This window comes from Mobula birostris, chromosome 15 (genome assembly GCF_030028105.1).
Source record: "Mobula birostris isolate sMobBir1 chromosome 15, sMobBir1.hap1, whole genome shotgun sequence".
Taxonomy (NCBI): domain Eukaryota; kingdom Metazoa; phylum Chordata; class Chondrichthyes; order Myliobatiformes; family Myliobatidae; genus Mobula; species Mobula birostris.
The window spans coordinates 19,083,030-19,105,994 of record NC_092384.1 but is presented as its reverse complement, the minus strand read 5'-3'; the positions used below and the strand labels follow the sequence as shown (position 1 = coordinate 19,105,994).

The window sequence follows — 22,965 nt, the reverse complement described above, 5'->3', positions numbered from 1 at the left end:
TCTATGTGGAGTTAGCTTGTTACACTGGATAGCAAATTTTTTTGAAAGTTGTTGCTTCCTGAGAAACCTTTTATGGTCATGATAGAACACTTGAAGCTGAATACAAACATAATTTCACATAGGAATTTGGAGAAAGAAGAAATTAACTTTTATTGAATATCATGTGTTTAATTGCATAATAGTGCTTATGCTTTGCAATAGTTCAACTAAGCTAAATATGTTTTGTTGATCATTTTCGTTTGTGCTCACTGTCTGAGGCTTCATGCTTAGGTGTCCAACAATAATCAGCCAGCACTGATGGATTCCAGTTGCCCTGATACTGCTTCTCCATGACCACAACATTCTGGTGAAACCTTTCACCATGCTTGTCACTGACAGCATGAAGATTTGCAGGAAGAAGTCTACACGGGAATGCAGAAAATGAATCTTTTGTGATACGTTGACTTCATGGTTTTGTGTGCTTGAAGCATTTTGTCAATCAGATGCGCGCAGTTTGGTTTTCTTTAGTTGCCAGGAAATCTTTCAACAACATCGTTGAATGCCTTCCATGCGATTTTCTCCGGTCCTACTAGAAATTCTTCAAATTGCCAGTCTTTGATGACCTGTTTGACTTGTGGATGAACAAAAATATCCTCCTTAATCTTGACAGCAGTTATCCTGGGAAGCATCTGTCTCAAATGTTGAAATTCTTCACCTTCCTTGTTCATCACTTTCACAAGATTTTTCATAAGCCCCAGTTTTATATGAAGAGGAGGTAAAAATATTTTTGTTGGGTTTACAAGTGGCTTATTCTTTTCTGCCAACTGCTTATAGAGTGGCCAATCCTTGCTAATGTAATGAGGGTCTTTAGCAAAGTGGTCCCATTGGCAAATTAGGCAACAGTACTTGGTGTATTCGAGCTGCATTTCTAGTAGCCTGCTTACAGCAGATTCCATCCTTGCAGTCTTGAGCCCAGTAGTTCTGCTTTTACCTTTGACAAACCCAAGTCTGTGGCCAGGTCATTTATCTCAGATTGAGTTATCAGATGAGACTCACTCAACCTAAATGGTTCAGAATCTATTCCTGGCTCATGCATCACGGCATTTTCACCTGCCTCCTCCAGACTCCATGTCTGTGGTAGCTTCAGGACTGGAAAACTATAGTCAAGTGGCACAGGTCTCATGGCTGAAGGGGGGTTGGGGTATTCAATGGATTTCTTGTTTTTAGCAGAGAAACCAGACACACTGGCCAGACAGAAGCAGCAGTCTATCACATGATCCTTCTGCTCTTGCCATGTCATTGGGACAGCAAAGTTCTAAGATCAACAATGCACGTTGCGCAACTGATGTGAGGAGCCCAGGCTTTGTCTTGGTTGCCAATGTTACACACAGAGTAGAGCTCATAGGCTTTCTTAATAAGAGAAGTCATGCTCCATCGTTGAGATTTAAGCATATACTTGCCAGAAATATAACAGAAAGTATCGTGGCTGCTGCCTCATTGGTGAAACACTTTTCTATCACAAATACTCCTGAAAATACAATTAGTTTATTATAATGAGTACACACAATATGCTATGAGCATAGAGCATGCACATCAATGTGATTGCAAACCGATGTACTGTACGTGTACATGCAATGCATACAACAATGTGCGTGTGATGCTTTTATAGCCTTTCTGAAATCTGTCCTGCCGTGTGACATCCGCCCTGCCTAAGCATCCCCAGGCATGCCTGGACAAGATGGAAAACTTTTCAGCTTATGTTATTGGCAACATTCTAATTGACTTAAATTATGAATTGAAATAACAAATATAGGTAATATTTTAATGGTGCATGATAGGAAAATTTCATGCTGATTTTCATGATCAGCATTCCAAAATCCACGCAAAAGTATTCAGGAAGCAAAACTTTGTTGTTCAGTGTTATTAGTGCAACGACAGTATATGGGCTCCAGTTTCTTCCCACATCCATTAGACTTGTCGGTTGTTTGGCCACAACAAATTACCCCTCGTGTAGGTGAGGAGTATCGGAACTAGACCCATTCTCAGTCACTGTCCATGTTGATACACCCAGGTGATTGGATGAATCATTCCCTCTGCAGAAATGCTACTGGTGCTTTTGGTTTCAGACATCGTCTCTGTCACCTGGGGAAAAAAAATAATCGACCAGTTTTCAAAGAAGCAGGAAAAAATAGAGGAAAAATGTGTTGATAGCTTTCTCACTCAGTGCTTTACAGCCTGTAAATTAAAATCAGAAAGCTGCAGATGCTGGAAATGAACAGAAAATGCTGAAAGGGCTCAGCAGGTGGGCACTCTCTGTGCAAGGAGAAACAGAGTTTCTGTTTCAGCTTGAAGATTATTCATCAAAACGGTACAAGATGATAGGGCATAGATCAAGTGGATAGCCGGAGACTTCTTACCCGGTAGAAATGGCTAATACCAGGGGTCATAATTTTAAAGTACTTGGATGAGTGTATAGGGGGATGTCAGATATTTAACTTTTGATGGGTGTGTGGAGTGCCCTGCCAGGGGTGGTGGCAGAGCCAGATACATTAGGGGCCATTTAAGAAACTCTTCGCTTGGCACATGGATGATAAAATAAATGGAGGGCTCTGTAGGAGGGAAGGATTAGATAGATCTTAGAGTGGGTTAAAAGGTCGGCACAACATTGTGGGCAAGTCGCCTGTAGTGTTCTATGTTCTATGATATTAATTCTGTTTTAAGCCTGCAAATTGATCTGAGAGGCTGATGTTTGGCATCAGAAGATAGTACTGTCCAGATTAAGAAAAAATGTCAATGTTGCTGATGCTTTTTATTCCCTCTGTTTCTCTCTCTTTCTTTCAGGCCCTAGCGTGTTTGCTGAAGCTGTTGCTTGTATTCAGGCCGAATATGAGAGCAAGAACAAGTCAGTGAATAAAGAGATCTACACGCACATCACCTGTGCCACCGACACCAATAATATCCAGTTTGTTTTTGATGCAGTAACCGATGTGATTATTGCTAACAATCTGCGAGGGTGTGGCCTGTACTAGAATCATCAGATGCTGTGAGATCAATCTACCACTGGTTTTACTGTAGAAGTGAAGAGAACAGCTTATTGTGCAGCTTTTGGAAAGAGCGGAATTGAACAGGTTTTATCATCAATTGGCATGCACACTCGAGCTAGCAAGACAGATACAGGCTACATAATCGTTAGGGCACAGTTATACTGCCACTTTTGCATTGATGCTTTAGGTGCCTTTCAGTGCCTTAGCAGTGGTATAACTCACAAGACCACCAGGTTTCTAAGTGGGAGGACCCTGGGACGGAGGCCTCTCATCTTAGTTGGTGCTTACCTTCAGTGCCATCTAATGCTTGCTCAGTGGTGTTGGCCCATTTCTTCATATGTAACCATTCACAATGTCTATAATATATTTGTACAAGAAGATGTATACACACCTGGCTCCAATATGTGGACACACACACACACACACACACACACACACACACACACACACACACACACAGTCACACTCACACACACACACTCACTCACACATACACATACGTATATACACACACACACATACACACTCACACACACACATTCACACACACACACACTCACACACACACACATACACACACTCACTCACACATACACATACATACATACACACACACACTCACTCACATACACACACACACTCACACACACACACACACACACACACTCACACACACACACATACACACACACACACACACACTCACTCACACATACACATACATACATACACACACACACACTCACTCACACACTCACACACTCACACACACACACACTCACACACACACACACACACACACACACACACACACATGCACACGCACGCACATACGCACAATACATCCTTGTGCACTTTCCTTCGCCGTAGGTTTTGATTGCTTCTCTCTCTTCATTTTCTCATTGTATTTTCAGTTTATCTACATTTATTCCTTCATTCACTTTACCTGAAAAGTTCATCAGGTTATTTATTTTAAAATGCATATTTCAGAACTTGAAAGCTTATATTATGTTGCTTTTCAGTTGATAGAGAAGTGGTTTTATTTCAGTTTTCTTACTGCGGCTGCTAAAACGGAAATGGAAGTTTAGTCAGGCAGATATTGCTCAAGGAATGCTGGAGCTTGGGCTTTGTCAAAACAAAGATGACTGGGTGTGTGTTCTCTAGATCACGAGGACCTTTGTTATCTGACCTGTGTGGATCTGTGTTAGCTGGTTGTCTTTCTGATTTATGAGAAGCCACAGCATCTGTCGCATGTGCACCTGTGTTTTAGGGTCAGAACTGGAACTTCTATGGTTCATCAAAACAAAGCCAATCCGTACTGGGGCTATGCGTAAATACACCCATCAGTCTGCCTTCCTTGGGTTTTCCACAATTACAGTAGCAACTCTAGAGGTCCAGTATTTGTCAATATTTATTGTACCTGTCACGGTCGATCAATTGTTAATATTGAAGCCTGCTTGAAGAACATTCATGAGAATCACAATGACAGGCATTTGAGTCCACTGTCCTTACACCCACTCTTAAAGAAACATGTGGGTTATTTTCTGCAAGCTAATTAAGCTGCCAAATTGTCAAAATCTTAATTCTTTTAAATACTTCACAATTCTAACTGTAAATAGTGTGCTTTCTTCTGGATGTGAGAGAAGATCCAGTCTTGGTACTTCTTTACTTATAAGTCATAATATATTCTAGAAGTTGTAAAGTACATTAAAAGCTGAAAAATTAATGCAAAGATGACCTAAATCAAAATTATTTAACAGCTCTAAAGTAAGATAACTTTATTTTTGTCTTAGTTACTTCGTGTTTGTCCTTTCAAAGGAAGCTGTTTTGGGAGATTTGTTATTAAGCTTGAGTTTTTCTGCAGTGTTCCCCTCTCTCCTCGAGCACAGAATGGGTATCCATATTTCTGGAATACTGTAACTCCAAAACCATAAACTGGTTCACATGCTGGTTACATTGGGCTATTGGTTGTCCGGGGATAGATAGGTTTGGAATTAGCTTTCTTGTTTTTCTTGGAACAGCTGAAACACAATCTGATTCTTTTAAGGATTAACAGGACTCTACCCAAATTTTCAGCAAGAGGTGACAAATGCCTGTTTTCACTGTTTTACTCAGTGAAAGGACAAAGCACTGAGTAACTAAGACATGCAGTCAAAGGTGTCTCTATTGCTCTGTCCTACCAGTTATTGGGCATTCATTTTGTTTTGTGTCCCACCCAAAAGTATTGTATTATAATTGCCTATGTTATCATTTCTTTGATACTTTTCTGCTCGCCTGACCCCTTGGCAAAGAACTTCCTGCAGTTGTTGATTTTTCTCCTTGCTGTAAACCACATGTCTATTATCTTCTTCTCACTCTTTTCTGAATTAACCTCCTTATCTTTGTTCTTATATAAATGAATTTTCAGCTATCTTTGATTTATTTTAAAATACTTTTCAGGCCCTTGCTTTGTTTTCCTAAAACCCTTTCCACTTTCAACTGTGCCTTTTCAATGTTCTTCTGACACTCTCAGCAGTATCAGCCGCATGCTATTTGTCATAAGCCCTTTTTACCTCCTCCAGTCTAAAAGTCTCTTGTGTCCCTGTTCTTGTCTAAATCCTTAATTAAATCTCAAAAAGCAAGGGATCTATTTTCAAACCCCGATGAAAATGCCTATCCAGTCATTAAAATTCCTGTGATATTTATTTCCAGCCACTGGGCCAATTTTATACCCAAATTGGTATTTTAGTTTAGATTCCATCAGACTGCTTTTCCAATTAGTTTGCCATGGAGGGATTTTGTCAAGATCCATTCAAACTAGAATAAGTACATCATAATGATAACAAAAAAGCTGCAAAACATGCCGCAAGATTGGCAACTTCTGTGGAGGGTGAAGTAGAGTTAACGTGTCTACTTTCTGGTCAATGACCCTCCTTGATTGCCCCCTCAGAAAATTCATGCAACTTGCTTTGACACAAATTCCCTGAGAAAATTCATCCTGATTATCCTCAATTACTTTGGACCTATCGAAATGATACTTAATGTAAAAATCATTTATATTATTTTCCCATTGCTCTGCCCAACCCCTCAGTGACAGATGCAAAAAGCTCATCAACCTATCCATGGAAACCTGGGACATAGTGGGATATGGTTAGTGCTCAGAATGTAATGCAGTTCATTTACCTCAGCTTTTCACTGAAGGACAATGTCTGTGGCTTATAATGTAAATGAGCGATGCCATAATATAGGATTGGGAGGTACTGATTCAGATTCTGTCTTGAGCGAGGACAGTGATGGAAATTGCTTAGCGGTAGTGAGTCGTGCACTGTCGATTAACTAGAGACAGAACAGATATTGGTAGTTCAAGAACATTGGGTGTTGCTGTATGCCATGGCCGTTTTTATAAATGTGTTATGGGACATGCCCTGTCCTGTAAAGTTGTTGAGTTAACTGATGCCATTAATTAGATGTCAATATTGCTGCAGTATAAATCTTCTTGGCCATCCACCGACTTTGAACAATGTACATGGGTCTGCCAGTTGCTGTAAAGGTTCTGAAAGCCAGTTTTGCTCATTTACCATCAAAACTTGTCCATTAACCTTATAACACAATGGTATCCCATTCCACAGTATTAACCATAAACTGGGTGACATCTAGTAATCCAGTACAATAACATTTTGGAATGTACCATTTCAGGTAAGTGAAGCTTGAGGAGCACAAGAGTGAATCTTTATCCAGAACCTGACTGTAATGAGATCCTCACTCTTACAGTATGTGCCAATCTCTTGGTCATCTCTCTGTGGGATGAGGAACCATAACATGGTTCAAGCGACTGCTTAGGCTAAACTGGTACTTTATTGCTAATTACACATAAATGACATTGTACTTCTAATAATTTCATAACAAAGTATTCATCTGATTGTAAATTAGCTTGTATTGTTATTTATTTATGTTGTTAATGTATTTATTAGTAAGATGTCAATAAAGTGCCAGCTGTGTCCTAATATACGCGTTTGTCTCCTTTCTGTGTCTGGACTAATGTTGCTGAATTTTTAAGTCCTTCAGACCTGTGATTCTGAGGTGAGAGACCCATTTGGACTTGCTCCTCTAATTTTCAGGGAACTCAATTAGTGAAGTAATTTTGGACTCTGGATAGCTTCTGAGTATCTTGTAATGGAGCTTGATTTGATTACATTTGCGCCTACTAATGACCAGCCATCATTACTAACTCAAATGGGATATTTTGACTGTCATCTCTTGTTTGCATATACAAACCTGCAGATTTCATTGATTCTTTCTCAACAAAGGCACTATTTTACTTGGCTTTCTTTTCTTCCCCTTCCTTACCTGATCTTTTACAATGTTGCTACCTTCTAACTGAATGCAGTTGTACAGTCAGTGTAACTTGAGAGAATAGTCGTGTCTGGCATTCAAGGAACTAGTCTGATATTTGATATCCCAAACAGTGATGACACTCAGTTAAATATTATTCTTGTGATATATATGGGGTAGACATGTACAGCACAATAGAACTATCTTCTCTTCTAAATTATGTTTTACACCTCATTATACATGAAAGGATTTTTCAGTGGATGGCTGATTAGTCCAATTGGTTTGTCTGTATTCATTGAATGAAACTGAAACCTTTGCTGTTTCTACCAGATTGTTAATTGCAACTAGATTGTTAATTGTATTTACTAAAGTTTATTACATTGCAGATGTGATGATACTCCAGAAAACAACAAGAGTTTGTTCTCTGTGAATGCAAGGTCATCTCCTACAGCTTTTGGAATTATTGAACAGTAGTTGGGGAAAGGGCAGAGCATTTAATCTGGCACAGTCCTTATTAAATCTGCTTGCTCGATAGAGAATGTTGTAGCTTTCCTCCTCACTGTTTGACTATATGTTGCCACAGTATCCAAATTTCAGATGTTTCACTCCAAGACCATTGTGCCCAAGGCAGGCTTCCTAATAGAAGGAAGTTTGATAATTGGGTTGCATGCTTTAGGCTTAAATCTATGCAGGCCAACTGATCTCCTGGCTAATCTGCCAATTTAGAAGTCCTGGCTATTGAGCAAAATGCTATCAAACCTTAAAATAAAGGCCAACTATCATGTAAAAGGGGAAACTGGAAACTTCTAAGCAAAATCTGAAGCACTGCATTGTCAATGAAATTTTTAAAAATATTGCAGTTGCTGGAAAGCTGAAATAAAAACAAAGAATGCTAGAAAGCCGATCAGTCAGCATCTGTGGAAAGAGAAACAGAGTTAATATTTCAGGTCTGAGATCTTTCAACAGAACTGGGAAGACAGAAAATAAGTTAGAGTTCATTTGCAGGGAACGTTTGGAAGGGATGGGTAGAACAAGGGAATATATGTATTGTCAAGATGTGACAAGCCAAATGGTAGTTATACAGCAAATTTAGTAGCTGCCATGATCTCTGTTCTCAATCTCCCCCTTTCATTTGATCATATGATGTTTTAACCTGGGATGGTTAATTTTGTAAATTAAAAAAGAGCGAACAAGTATAAATTTAGGTAAGGATTATATTTCGGTCCACAGACGTTAAATTCATGTGTTTCTACAATAGGCAACAAGAGAAGACTGAAAGTTTTAGGTGCTGTGTGCGTGTGTGTGTATACTGTATGTGAGTGCATGTGCACGTGCGTGTGCAAAATGTCTCTCCTGCTAAACATTCAATTGAGCTTGTTTGAATGCTTATCTGTATCTAACATCTTTTTGGCTCATTTTATTAACCACTCACATTCATATGACTTCCCTTTCCTGATGCTAACGAATCCGCCTTTCTCTCTTTATCTTCTCTCCCTTTCCCTTGCTGCAGAACCGCATGCACGAGTCTCTTATGCTGTTTGATTCCATCTGTAATAATAAGTTCTTCATCGACACCTCCATTATTCTTTTCCTCAACAAGAAAGATTTGTTCGGTGAGAAGATTAAGAAGTCACCTCTCACAATCTGTTTCCCTGAGTACACAGGTAGGAGTTTTACTGAAATGAATCTTCTCTTCTTTAATCTCTCTAGCAGTATTTGACTCGCTGTGTGCATGTTTATGCATTCATTCTGATCCTGTCTAATGAATAATGAATGACATTCCCTATTTTCAAAAGTACTAACCCTCTTCTCTGTCATGTTTGAGGAATCAATGTCCTCAGAAGTCTCTGGTCTGCTAACTACCAATGTCTGTGTGACAATACATTGGAGTGGCAGGGTGGAGTGGAGGGATGGAGAGTGTAGGTTCTGTTTTTGGATTAGTAAGGAGGGTTTTGCTGATCCTACCATATATTCAAAGAATTTGAGGAAGCTTTCACTTTGAAAAAGACGGATGACAACCAACCAGAATTCCATCTTAGGACTCATCTACAGAACTGGAAAGGTAGGGGGAATGTAAAACAGGCTGCCAACAATTGAACACTGTTTCATTTGGCTGTATTCATGTAAGGTTGAATGGTAATGAAAACTGAGACTTAATCATTTCATAAAAAATGCTGCTGTGTTCACCAGCACTTTCTGTGTGTGTTGCTTGAATTTCCAGCATCTGCAGATGTCCTCGTGCCTTAATCATTTTATACTTCCACTAAACTTCAGAATACCACAAGTTGAAAGACTCAGAGATGCCAATGGAATAAAAGCAGTGGAGGATTCGCGAAATGTCTGCTGGTGTTCCCATGCATGTTAGACAGCAAAATATGAAAATAGAAAGGGGGGAAATTCTCCCCAGTTCAGGCCATACCTGATGAAGAATTCACTTTTGAACAGAACTGTATAATGAATTGCAATCGGGTCACAATTTGTTGGTGTCATTGTATACCCATGCTTTCCTGCGCATGTCCTTATTTGGTCATATTTCTGTATCTTTGTGGGGTGGGTGTGTGTGTGTGTGTGTGTGTGTGTGTGTGTCTGTCTGTCTGTTTCATCATACAAGTGTGTACGTGCACATTTTTCACTTATACTAAACTGCACATCTGCATATGTCTGCATTTATGTAAGCATCTGGATATGTGTGTACATTTGCATATCTCCAGTTGTGCTCACATTTTCTTGATTCCAAAAGCATATCCACCTGCGCACACAGTAAGTGAATATATGCTTAATTCTTTACATCTGACCGTATTGATGTTGGTTGAGCAGGCAGCGGTCAGTCCAACAGTCACCCGCGTCTGTCTCGATATGGTAACCTGACCATCTCTACAGCAGCTCAACCTTACAGGCACCTATGGCCACTTCAGTGATGTTGCTAAGAGGCCTTGTGTTTTTGGAACCAGTATTACACATCACACAACATGGAACTAGTACTCCTAAAAAGCAGAAAAAGAATGCTTACACCAGAGATTAAATCTAAAAAAGCACAGGGTAAAGTAAGAACAATATAAAACTGTGAGGAATATAGTCAGGAGATTATAAGATTGACTAAATGGTGTGAAGGAGTGGTTGAAATGAAAAAGTAATGGAAAATGGCTATATAGACAGAAGGAGTACATTTTCAGGATGTTTTAAAATAAAGTGTCATGAAGGAGGCATGAGTAAAATTGTGTCTTGTAGTGGAGGAGGAAATGAAGAAACATTCATTGAAAACTGATGATCAAAAGGATATAAGAAGTCAATGAGTGAGATTCAGAGAGGAGAAAGGTGGATGTGATGTAACCGATGGGCAGCTGATGAGTTCTTTCTGATCCATAGATGATAGGCTTAGCTAAAAGGACTCGCTGGCGTTTAGAAAAATACCTGGGGATCTCCCTGAACCTACTGAATATTGAAAGGCCTCAATACAGTGGAGGTGGAGAGGATGTTCCCATTAGTGGATAAGTCTAGAACCAGAGGGCACTGTCTTGGATTAGAAGGATGTCCCTTTCCAACAGAGATTAGGAGGAATTTCTTTAGCCAAAGAGTGGTGAATCCGTGGAACTCACTGCCACAGGCAGTTGTGGAGGCCAAGTCATTGGTATATGTAGAAGGCACTTAATTAGTAAGGGTGTGAAAGGTTATGGGGAGAAGGCAAGAGAATGAGGTTGAAAAGGATAATGAATCCTCCATGATCAAATGGTGGAGCACTCTCAATGAGCCAAATGACATAATTCTGCTTTTCTGTCTTCTAAAATCTCAACATTCTCTGATTAAGCAAGAAGATTGCTAAGGAAAATTCACTGTTGAAAAATTATGAATGTTTTAATAGAAAGGTGAGATGAATTTTCACGGTTAAGAACTGATTGATGAGAAGCCATCAATTTTTAATGTCATGAAGATTTCTGGCCTGTAGTTTGTCGAAAGTTGTGGGGAACAGGTAGGAAAATGGAGCCGAGGCCAAGATCCGATTGGTCACAACGTAGTTGAATGGTGGAACAGGCCAAAGAGGCTGATAGGCCCATTGTGCTCTGAATTCTTGCACCCTTATACTGGGACGTAGTGTATCTTAGAATACAGAATCGCTGGAATCCTTTGTCGCAGGAAGTAGTTGAGGCAGTTACTAGTTCATCTTTTAAGGGAAATTCGATAAAGCACTGAAGGATGTGAGAGTGTGGAAGAGTGCTGGACAGTCAAACATTTGGATTGCTCTTAGCAACCAGCTACCATTAACACAATGGGCGTGTATTTAGCTGGCTGATAGTGTACCAGTGTCACATATACGTCTGACTGTGGTTTAACTGAGTGAGGGCATTTGGAAGGGGGAAGCAGGGGAGTATGCCTTCCTCAAGATCACTGCCATAGAACGTCTTCAGAGTGATGGTCGCAGCAGCAGCAACTGATAAAAGGGACAGGGATCAACCTTTGAGATTATACTGATGTGGTTCGATTTACCTCTACACACACAGCTCTTGCAGGACCCTGTGAAAATAGAAGACTCGGGGAGGGGGGCAACCTGCTTTGCATTTCTCCTGGCTTCTTGCTTACCCCCTTGTGCACTTGTGAGTAGCAAATGCTGCCAGCTCATTGTCAAGCTTGAGTTCTCCTGCAACAGGTATTCCAAGGTCAGGTAGGATTAAAGGCAATAAATGTGATTAATGAACAACACTGAGGGCATTTATCTGGCAACACATATCAAAGTTGCTGGTGAACGCAGCAGGCCAGGCAGCATCTCTAGGAAGAGATACAGTCGACGTTTCAGGCCGAGACCCTTCGTCAGGACTAATTGAAGGAAGAGTTAGTAAGAGGTTTGAAAGTGGGATGAGGAGGAGAAGATTCAAAATGATAGGAGAAGACAGGAGGGGGAGGGATGGAGCCAAGAGCTGGACAGGTGATTGGCAAGGGGGATATGAGAGGATCATGGGACAGGAGGCCTGGGGAGAAAGAAAAGGGGGGGGGTGGAACCCAGAGGATGGGCAAGGGGAATAGTCAGAGGGACAGAGGAAGAAAAAGGAGAGTGAGAGAAAGAATGTGTGTATAAAAATAAATAACAGATGGGGTACGAGGGGGAGGTGGGGCATTTATAAAAATAAATAACGGATGGGGTACGAGCGGGAGGTGGGGCATTTATAAAAATAAATAACGGATGGGGTACGAGCGGGAGGTGGGGCATTATAAAGATAAATAACGGATGGGGTACGAGGGGGAGGTGGGGCATATACGTTGACTGTACCTCTTCCTAGAGATGCTGCCTGGCCTGCTGCGTTCACCAGCAACTTTGATGTGTGTTGCTTGAGTTTCCAGCATCTGCAGAATTCCTGTTGTTTGTGGGCATTTATCTGTGTAAGTTGGAAAGAGTGGTCTGAATCATTTTTAAATTTCCCAAGTGCCCCTCCCATTCATTTTCCAGAACATGCCATTCCCAGGTACCACCAGGACTGGGGTTTCCTGTGAAGATGTTGAAAAATACAGCTTCATAACCTGAGCATGTCCCCATCTATTGAGATATTTTTAAAGTATAAAGGTTGCATGCAGCAAGCTTTCACAGACAGTAATCTGATAATGATCTACTTATTATTCAAAAAAAATGCAGAAGCTGCAAATCTGAAATAAAATTAAAAAACATTCACCAGATCAGGTAGTATCTGTGGAGAGTTAATGATTCCGGTTACAATACTAACATCAGATTTCACGATATTGGTTGAGCTCGAAGAACTCACGCTCTTAATGGTTGTGTCATGAGATATTTCACATTCATCCTAAAGAGCAGAAGAAATTCTCTTTAATTCTGATCCAAAAGACAGCACCTCCACAAAGCACCATCATTCCCTCAGATCTTCCCTGCTGAATGTGAACCTCACATGCCATGAGGGAGCTCTGAAACTATGATCTCCTGCTCTTAAGGCTGCCCACTGCCGCAGTAAACAGTCATCTGTGCTGGTGATAAATGAATTGTCTGATTCTTTGGTGTCAGGATCAAAAGTTCAAAGTAAATTTATCATCAAAGTGCATGTATGCCATCATTTATAACCCTGAGTTAGATTTTCCTGCAGGCATTCACAGTAAATAAAAAGAAATAGAAAAAGAATAAAAAATAAGCAATAAATATCAAAAACATGAGATAAAAAAGTTCTTGAGGGTGATTACATAAGTTGAGGGAACAGTTCAGTGAGTGAAGTTATCCGCTCTGGTTAAACAGCGTGATGATCGAGGGGTAATAACTGTTCCTTAACCTGGTGATGTGGGTCCAGAGGCTCCTGTGCCTCCTTCTTGATCACAGCAGTGAAAAGAGAGCATGGGCTGGACAGTAAGGGTCCTTGATGATGGATGCTGCTTTCCTGCGACAGCGCCCCATGTAGATGTGCTCTATGTTGGGGAGGGATTTACCCGTGATGCGCAGGGCTATATCCGCTACTTTTTGTAGGCTTTTCCATTCAAGGGCATTGGGGTTTCCATACCAGGCCATGGTGCAACCTGTCTATGTACTATCCACCACACAGCTATCAAAGTTTGTCAAAGTTTTAGATGACTTGCTGATTGTTTGCAAACTTCGAAGAAAGTAGGACTGCCAATGCAATTGTATTCTTTGTGTGTATGTGCCTTTGTGTGTGCACTTTAAATTGTATCTAGATACGTAGTACGTGCATATCTGTACTGATGACCATCTTCGTGACTAGCATCCCAGCTGAAAGCGCTGCACTTTGATATTTGGGGTGTTTCAAGCCATCTTCATTGTAAAAAGAGGTACAAAAGAGGGTAGCTGCACTCATTTAACGACTCTGTTGTCTTGTTACTTCATGCTCGTTCTTTATTGCTATTTATTTATTATCTGCATTTGAACAGTTTGTTTAGGGTTTACAGTTCCTGATGTCTACAGTTTACAAATCCTACTTATAGTTACTGTTCTATAGATTTGCTAAGTATGCCCGCAGAAAAAGAATCTCAGGGTTGAATGTGCTGATGTGTATTATTCTAATAATAAATTTTAGTTTTGAATTTTAAAAGGTTATGAGGTTTAAGATGATGAAGATTCAGGAAATATCTTTGGAATTGATCAGAAGTTATCTTAGAGAACGTTTCCTATACCCTGGGCATCACTACAGATCAATACAATTGTTCAGGAGACTTTGGCCAAAGACAGAATATTATGGTGTCATGCATTGGCTCTGAAAAGTAACTTCCTGCTGTAGTCTGTCCCATTAGAATTGTGTACATTAAAGGTATAAATTAAATCCATAGGGAGGAAAGTAGTGGAACAAAGTTTGACTCTGTGGTTCTTCCTGGTTTCAGAAGTATGTCAATAATTCTGGAGCACATTCATCTTATGCTGCCTAACTTCTTTGCACTATGTTATAGCTGCTGTAGACAGCATCAGTTGGCTTAACTGGAAACAAGAAAAGTATTTCTGATATTTGATGTTCAGCACACCAATTAACCGGAAGAAAATATACAGCAGCTTGTGTAAAGAAGCAGTAAGACCTGGGCTTGAGCAGATTTTACTGAACGTTGATTAAACTAATTTGTATAGATGCTATATTGACAAGTTTCAATGCCTAGGACTGCTCATTCTAAGAAACCTACTGTACTTTGGAGTCAGAATCACAAAACAACTGTTTGGAATATATTCTCAATGTCAGTCAAACATGCTTCATTATTACAGAAAGTGCAAGAAATATTCAATAGGCAGCATCTGTGGAGAAATAATTTTTATATACATTTTCAGTTCTGATGAAAGTTCATCAACTTGAAAAATTAACTCTGATTCTCTCTCCACCACTACTGCCTGACTGAGCATCCTCAACAGTTCTGGATTTTATTTCAGGTTTCTATCATCTGCAGTTTTTTTTTCATTTTAGCTCCTCCTTATTACAATAATTTCCAGTTATATCCTTGCATTTCCACCTCACCCAACCATGGAGCGAAATTGTTCAACAAACATATTTTCTAGTTCTCTTCTTCAGATGAGGCTGCTCAGCAGTGAATTGACCACTCTGCTAAAGGACAGTCATAAGACCATAAGACGGTAGGAGCAGAATTAAGCCATTTGGCCTATCAAGTCTGCTGCACCATTCAAACATGGCTAATTGATTTTCTTTTTCAACTACATTTTCCTGTCTTCTCCCCAAAACCTTTGATGCTATTACAACTCAAAAACCTATCAACCTTCACTTTAAATATACCCAATAAGTTGGCCTCCACAGCCATCTGTGGCAATGAATTCCACAGATTCACCACCCTCTTGCAAAGGAAATTACTCTTCATCTCTGCTGTAAAGGCACATCCTTGTATTCTGAAACTGCACCCTCTCTGGTCCTAGACTCTCCCACTATAGGAAACATTGCTTCTATGTCCATTCTGTATAGGCCTTTCAATATTTGGTAAATTTCAATGAGATACCCCCTCATTCTTCTAAACTCCAACAAGTACAGGTGCAGAGCCATCAGATCTCCTCATACATTAACCTTTCATTCCTCGGATAATTCTCATGTACCTCCTCTGAACTTTCTCCAGGGGCAGCATAACCTTTCTGAGATAAGGGGGCAAAAACTGCCCACAATACTATGATCTGACCATAGCCTCATAAAGCCTCAGCATTGTGTCCTTGTTTTTTATGTTCTAGTCCTCTTGAAATGAATGCTAACATTGCATTTGCCTTCCTTACTACCGACTTGTAATTTAACCTTTAGGGAGTCCTGCATGAGGACTTACAACTCTGATTTCTGAATTTCCTCCCCATTTAGAAAATAGTGGATGCCTTTATTCCTCTACCAAAGTGCATGACCACAAACATCCCGACACTATTCCGTCTGGCATTTACTTTCCCCTTCTCCAAATCTGTCCAAGTCCTCCTGCAGAATCCCTGCTTCCTTAACACTCTTCCACCTATCTTTGCATCATTTGCAAATATGGCCACAAAGCCATCAACTTCAACATCCAGGTCATTGACATAAACGTGAAAAGTAGTGGACCCACACTGGCCTCCTTTATCCCCAACCTCTGCCTTCTACCAGGCTGTCAATCTTCGCTCCTTGCTAGTATCTTTTCTGTAATACTAAGGGCTCTTCTCTTGTTTGGCAATCTCATACATGCAGATTTGGCCCTCTTACCTGAAAATCCAATATCCACTGACTCCTTTGTCTATCCTGCTAGTCATTTCCTTAAAGATCTCCAACAGATTTGTCAGGTAAGATTTCACCTTAAAGGAAACCAGGCAGGCTACGTCTATCATCTTCCAGCTAGTCCTCCTTCCCCTCCCTCCCACCTTTTTATTCTGACATCTTCTCCCTTCTTTTCCTGTCCTGAAGAATAGTTTCAGCCCAAAACATCAACTGTTTATTCATTTCCATAAATGCTGCCTGACCTGCTGAGTTCCTCCAGCATTTTGTGTGTGTTGCTCTGGATTTCCAGCATCTTCAGAGACTTTTGTCTATTTTATCATGTGCTGCCAAGTACACTGAAACCTCATCCTTAAAATAATGGACTCTAACATCTTGCTAACCGCTGAGGTCAGGCTAACTGGCCTATAATTTTCTTGCCTTTCTCCCTTCTTAAAGGGTGGAGTGACATTTGTGATTTTCCAGTCCTCCAGAACCATTCCAGAATCTAGTGATTCTTAAAGGATCACTATTAATGCTTCCACAATCTCTTCAGCTAACTCTTTCAAAACCCATCTGGTCTAAGTGCCTTATCTATTTCAGGCCTTTCAGCTTCACAAACACATTCTCCCTAGTAATGGTAACTACACTCACTTCTGCTCCCTGACACACTCGAATTTCTGGCATGCTTCCATAGTGAAGACTGACACAAAATACAGTGGATTCTGGTTAATCGGGGCAGCTGTTTATTTGGGATAAATCTTAAAGAACAAAAACTAATTGAGAAAATTCCCTTTGTTTCTTTGAGTCACTATGCCTCTTAATTGGGACAGAAGACTGTTGCCAAATAGGTCCTAACTAGCATCAGTGGCATGCACTTGTGTGGCCAGTAGACACTACTCTGTGCTTAGAGCGAACAGTTTTTAAATAGCGTCAGTTGCATGTGTCTGTGTTCAAAAAGAAGTGAATTTTGTTACTGTGAGGAATAAGCAGTAAGACAATTCAGAACTGTTTCTTTACTGCAGTGTTGAGCATTCAGGCTTAGGGATGCCAGAAGTGAAAATGAAATAATTTCATTACTTCAGCAAGTTTGGAACTATGAAGAATTTGAAGGTATCGACATCACCTTGAATGGTACAATGAAAATGAAGATTTGGAGTACGCAATCAACGATAGCGTTGTATGAAGACAGTTCATTATCTGCCCTCGGTGTCTGTGCTGATTTTGTTCATTGTGTACACTGGATGAATTCGCCCGACCAAGACTGTTAGGAACTAATACACTGTTTTATAGTATTGTAATACTACTGGTAATGTTGGAATTTGTTCTGGCATAATGTGTTACTCAGTTTGTCTTTTTTTGTACCTTTTAACTATCTCCATGAAACTTCAGCTAATTGGGCCAAAATGTACTGGTCCCAATGTGTCCCAATTAACTGGAATCCACTATACATATTCAGTTTGTCTGCAGTTTCTTTGACCCCATCATCATCATTTTCCTGTGGTCCAGTATCCACTCACGCCTCTCCCTTTAAATCTTTATGTACCTGAAAAAAATGTTGATATCCTTTATATTATTGGCTAGCTTACCTTCACATTTCATCTTTTTTCTCCTTATTATAGTTGGCATCTTTTGATATTTAAATTTTCCCAATCTTTTTTTATTTTTGACATACAGTACAAAACAGGCCCTTCACCCGCATCACCCAGCAATCCTCCGATTCAGTCCTAGCCCAATCACAGGACAATTTATAACAACCAAGTAACTACCAGCCTGTAGGTCTTCGGACTGTGGGAGGAAACCAAAGCACCTGGAGAAAATGCTTGCAGTCACAGGGTGAACGTACAAACTCCTTACAGGCAGTGGCAGGGATTGGACCCTGATCGCTCATAAAGCATTGTTCTAACCACTACACTACCATACTGCCCTTCTATGGGTTTATCGTATACCCTCTCGTTTGCTTTAATGCTGTCTTTGACTTCCCTTCATACTGCCTAGATTCTGTTCTACTGATAAAGCTCCTCCATTTTCCCTGGTTGGTCATTCAAGGTTTCAAAGTCTTCATGCAATTCCCCAATACCTATAAAATAGGTTGCTCTCCTAATTCACTTACATCGCTGGTCCAATATCATAGACCAGTGGTCAAACATTCCACTGAGGTTGATCAAAGAGCTCTTGAGATTGCCACTTAACTTACGATCTGGTCACCTTTAATGGCACTGCAGAGATAACTCACTTGCTCAGATATGGTTGTGTATTCATTCTGGAGTTAACATTGATCCAATCTCCAGTAAAGTAGTAAGTGGTGGAGCTACCAAACCACTCTTGGATCTAATTGGGGCACTTCAATGATGATCCGCAGAGAAGTTCATCATAGATTCGGCCTACACAAGTAAGGAGATCAGATTCCCAGCCCCATGAGTGAACCAGGTGGGCTTTTTTCTAACAGCCCAATGCTCTCAAGATCATAATTTGGCTAATTGTGATTTCATTGACTAAGACATCTCTTTGCAAGCTGCTATCTACCATCAGGTATCACCAAGAGAAGTTCAGGGAGGTATTTAAATGCCAGTACAGATGCTGGATGAAATCGGTAACAGTTGCTGTAGGGCACTGGATGTTGACATCAATATGTTCTCGAATGAATAGTCAAAAGAAGTGATCGGGTGCAGCAGTGTACGTCTCACTAAGGGAACAGGATGCCAGAGAGGGCCGCCATAACAGTGGGGCACATGTTGGAGGGGGATGAACTGAGGTAGGTTGGTGCTCTGATCAGACCTCACCATAGATAGTGGATTCATTCACTGCAAAGGACAGGAGGGAGAGGCATTGGACTTTCCTGTTCGAGGTCTACCAACAGTTTTTCATTTTAAGTCAGGAAGTGTGTCATGTGCCTTTCTGTGCACTGAAGATTTTTCTCTTCCCATTCCACCCTTGTCTTTAGGCTCCAACACTTACGAAGATGGTGCAGCCTACGTTCAAGCACAATTTGAGAGCAAGAACCGCTCTCCCAATAAGGAGATCTACTGCCACTTGACCTGCGCTACAGATACAGGCAATATCCAGGTGGTCTTCGATGCCGTCACCGACATCATCATTGCCAACAATCTCCGAGGCTGCGGCCTGTACTGACTTTACTGTCTAGAGGCAAATTCGGTGATGATTATTGAATGCAAGTTGGTAAATAAAGGCATAACATATATAATTCTTTTTAGTTGTTATCATAAGCTGCCAAGAGAACTAGACTCCTGAAACCCACAGCCTTATCACAAACTTGTATACGGTTAACATCTTACTTCACTTTAAGATAAATTTTACAAAAAACCTTTTTAAAAAAAAACCCAAATCCCCCACCACCTCCCATCAACACTGGAAGACAAGCCCTTTTACTGGTACAGTGTCTGCCTGTTTTTAACACTTGACTGTGCTCTGGAATCTGCCTGCCACTTTACCTTCCAAGCACAAGGCCGAGTTTCCAGTGTTTAGTTCTGTGGCAGCTCTTTGACTAATATGTTAGGAAACCTGAGGACACACAGGACAGCACCATATCAGCTGCATTGAGCCTCCCTCTTCACGTGGTGGAATGGAACGGCCCTGAGTTAAGCACAGCAACAGCCTTGGAGCTTTCCACTCCGACCGAGGGAGGAGAGGGGCTTCTGTTTACTAAAAGCTTGAAGGTCTACTCTTGCCAGAGATATTTTATTTTGTTTTGTTTCGTTAACTATCCTTACCAGTGCCAACCTGTCCCTCCATCCCTCATCTTACCTTTTCCCTGTGGTGAGCTTGTGAAAATGGCTTAGACAAGTTGGTGACCTGATCAAAAAATAATCTCACCCTCCCTCCCCCTCAGAGTGTGCATGAAGAATCTCTTGTGTGTTTTGTGTGACGGGAAGGTTCCCCCACCCAGACTCTCTTTCTGCAGACTGTATAATGGACTATCCTGGTGCCCTTATGTGCAGATAGCATGACCTTTGGCCTTTGTGAGACACAGCCTTCCTACACGGTCAACTCAACCTTCTGGAAACTGAATGGCGGTTGTGTGTTTCAGTAGAATGCTGTAGATCTGGTTTTAGCCCAGTCTTTAAAAGTAGAAGCTAAAATAATAAATTATTTAAAAGAATCCATTTCCTGTGCTTTGTAGCTTCGAAAGGTCATTTCCCCCCACGCCCCACCCCCCTTTTTTTTTAAATTTCAGATATTTGAGAGATTGTGTACCACACTTGGCATAAATTAACCCAAATTAATGTTTTGGATTATACTGGTTCAGCATTGCTTCAGTTACTCTTTAGCCACGTTCTGCATTTGCAACGTCTTTACCAGGCCTGGAGTCCTTCAGCACGCATTATGGACCCTGACTGTCCTGTCCCTTGTGACAGAGCGACTGTACAGTAACGAGGAAACTCTGTTTAGACTTATTAGTTCTAATTGTATTGGGATTAAAAATATAATTAAATTTGTTCACCCTCCAGGTTTGTATAGAAAAGCACAGCTCTCACTGGCCAAGTAGGTGCAGTAAAGATGTCCCCATTTTACAATATTTGCTATGATACTGTGTAATATATAAGTTAGGCTTTATTTCTTTCTCAGTGAACTTCTGTGCTGCTATTTCTTCTTTTTAGTGAATGGTGTTTTCTCCTGTGGGATGTTAGTGACGCAAACACCTCGAATGTAGTGTTTACATTAAAGCCACAGTTTTCATGACCAATATTGTTTGTCATTTCCTAGTTTAATTGAAACAAAGTTGCACCCCACTGTCTCACTCTGAATAACGCGTGACCCTTAAACGCTGACAGTGAACCAGCTTGTAGGAAAATGGTGGCCGTCCGTGGTGGAGGCGTTTCTACTTTATTTATTGATTCGTTTCTTGCTGGTGTCTGTTCAACGTGGCCAGTCTCTTTTACAGATGATGGAATATTCGTGTGTAGCTCTTAAATAAAGAGGAAATTTGTCAGTAACACCCAGTCTCCAAACCTCTGGTTCAAATGTTCCTTCTGTTTGTGTTTTTCATTGTGCTTGGTACATCCGTGCAGTTTTTGACTCCGTTGAGATGCGTGGGAGTTGCCTGTTCTGCAGCTATTACCTCGCCCTCTGAATGGCGCTGCCCATAACTTCTGTCCCCTGTGGGATGTTTGGTTGTGATTAGTGACAATCATAAGTTCAGATAAACCACAGTCAGCTTCATCTAAACTTCAAACATACCAAACAACATTGTATGATATCCTCTCCACCCAATTTTTAACAAGAGTGGAGAGCAGAGCCTTTGTCTTCTTTTTGTGCCTGACAGATTGGAAGTGAGGCAAAAAGGTCTCAGTGATCTCTTCGATTACCGCCAGTGAAGAATTGGGTTTTCACTCACACTGGTTTTTATCCAATTTAACATTTCAACTCATTCTTGTGTTAAAACACATCCTCATTTAAGCACCTAATGGTTAGACCATTTAAAATAAGAGCCAATTTGGAATCCAGCAATTCTTGCATGTAGATGCTAGTTTTCGGGGTTCAAAGTCAATGCTGATATGAGACCTTCACTAATTTTATTAACGAGTCTCGCTAATATTGGAGAAATCTTTTACTTGGTAAAATATTTGAAGCACCACGTACATGTCATGTTTGATCATTTGTAGCCTAAAGAATTATTAAACTCAAATGAAATTAATTGTCACTGTTATTACCTCAATAAAACATGCAGGGGATGGGATAGTGAACTTGGACGTAGAGGTACACCAGCTTTGTGATTGTGTTCATTAGGTGTATTTGATGTCGTTACAAAGTGATCTCTACTTCAAAGTGAATCTGAATTGATAGCTTAATTCCATAGTCAAGGTGTTCTGTTTGTGGTGCTGGGAAGCCGGGTGGCCATGAATAACACACACGAGAGACGGAGAGGTGTGGAGCAAACGTACTTCACTTGTAAGTCATCTACCTAGAATCCCCTCTCACATTACATTCAGTACATGACACACAGGGAAGCTTGACAGCAAACTGCAAGGGTCAAAAATACTCACAAATAGGTAACACAAGGTTAAACTGACTCTATAAAGACTGCAGGTCATAAGCACAAGGGATTCTGCAGGTGTTGGAAATCTAGAGTAACACACACAAAATGCTGGAGGAACGCAGCAGGTCAGTCAGCGTCTATGGAGAGGAATGATGAAGGATCTCGGCCCGAAACGTTGACTATTTGTTGCTCTCCATAGATGCTGCCTGACTTGCTGAGTTCCACTAGCACTTTGTGTGTGTATGCATTACTCTATAAGCTCTGCATTGGAAATACCCCACTAGAGTGCCCTATGGCTTTGGTGTAAGACTACACACAACACAGAGTTACCTATGAAAACCAACTGATGTCAAGTGTTGCCCACTCATCTTTAAATCATTGAAATGTATTACTTATCGTGAGGTAAACTTGTCTCTGTCGACCAGGGAACAACAGATGTAATGGTCTGTAAACTAGCATAGTATGCCACTGGGTGACACAGTAGTGCAGTGGTTAGTGTAACTAGCGATCC

At 40.7% G+C, this 22,965-nt stretch overlaps 1 protein-coding gene across 2 annotated transcripts in view; it reads left to right on the top strand.

Moving 5' to 3' along the window:
* The window catches only part of gnao1a (guanine nucleotide binding protein (G protein), alpha activating activity polypeptide O, a), a 302,144-nt gene extending 280,774 nt beyond the window's left edge, over window positions 1-21,370 (top strand). The window contains exons 7-8 of one of the 2 annotated variants that reach the window (XM_072279401.1): window positions 8,845-8,998; window positions 19,401-21,370. In XM_072279401.1, coding sequence (XP_072135502.1) covers window positions 8,845-8,998; window positions 19,401-19,588 — 342 coding nt within the window. In that variant the 3' untranslated portion in view covers window positions 19,589-21,370. Of the gene's footprint in view, window positions 1-2,820; window positions 6,916-8,844; window positions 8,999-19,400 lie in introns of those variants that run through there. The other variant, XM_072279400.1, reaches the window with a different exon arrangement.
* The last annotated feature ends 1,595 nt before the right edge of the window (window positions 21,371-22,965 follow it).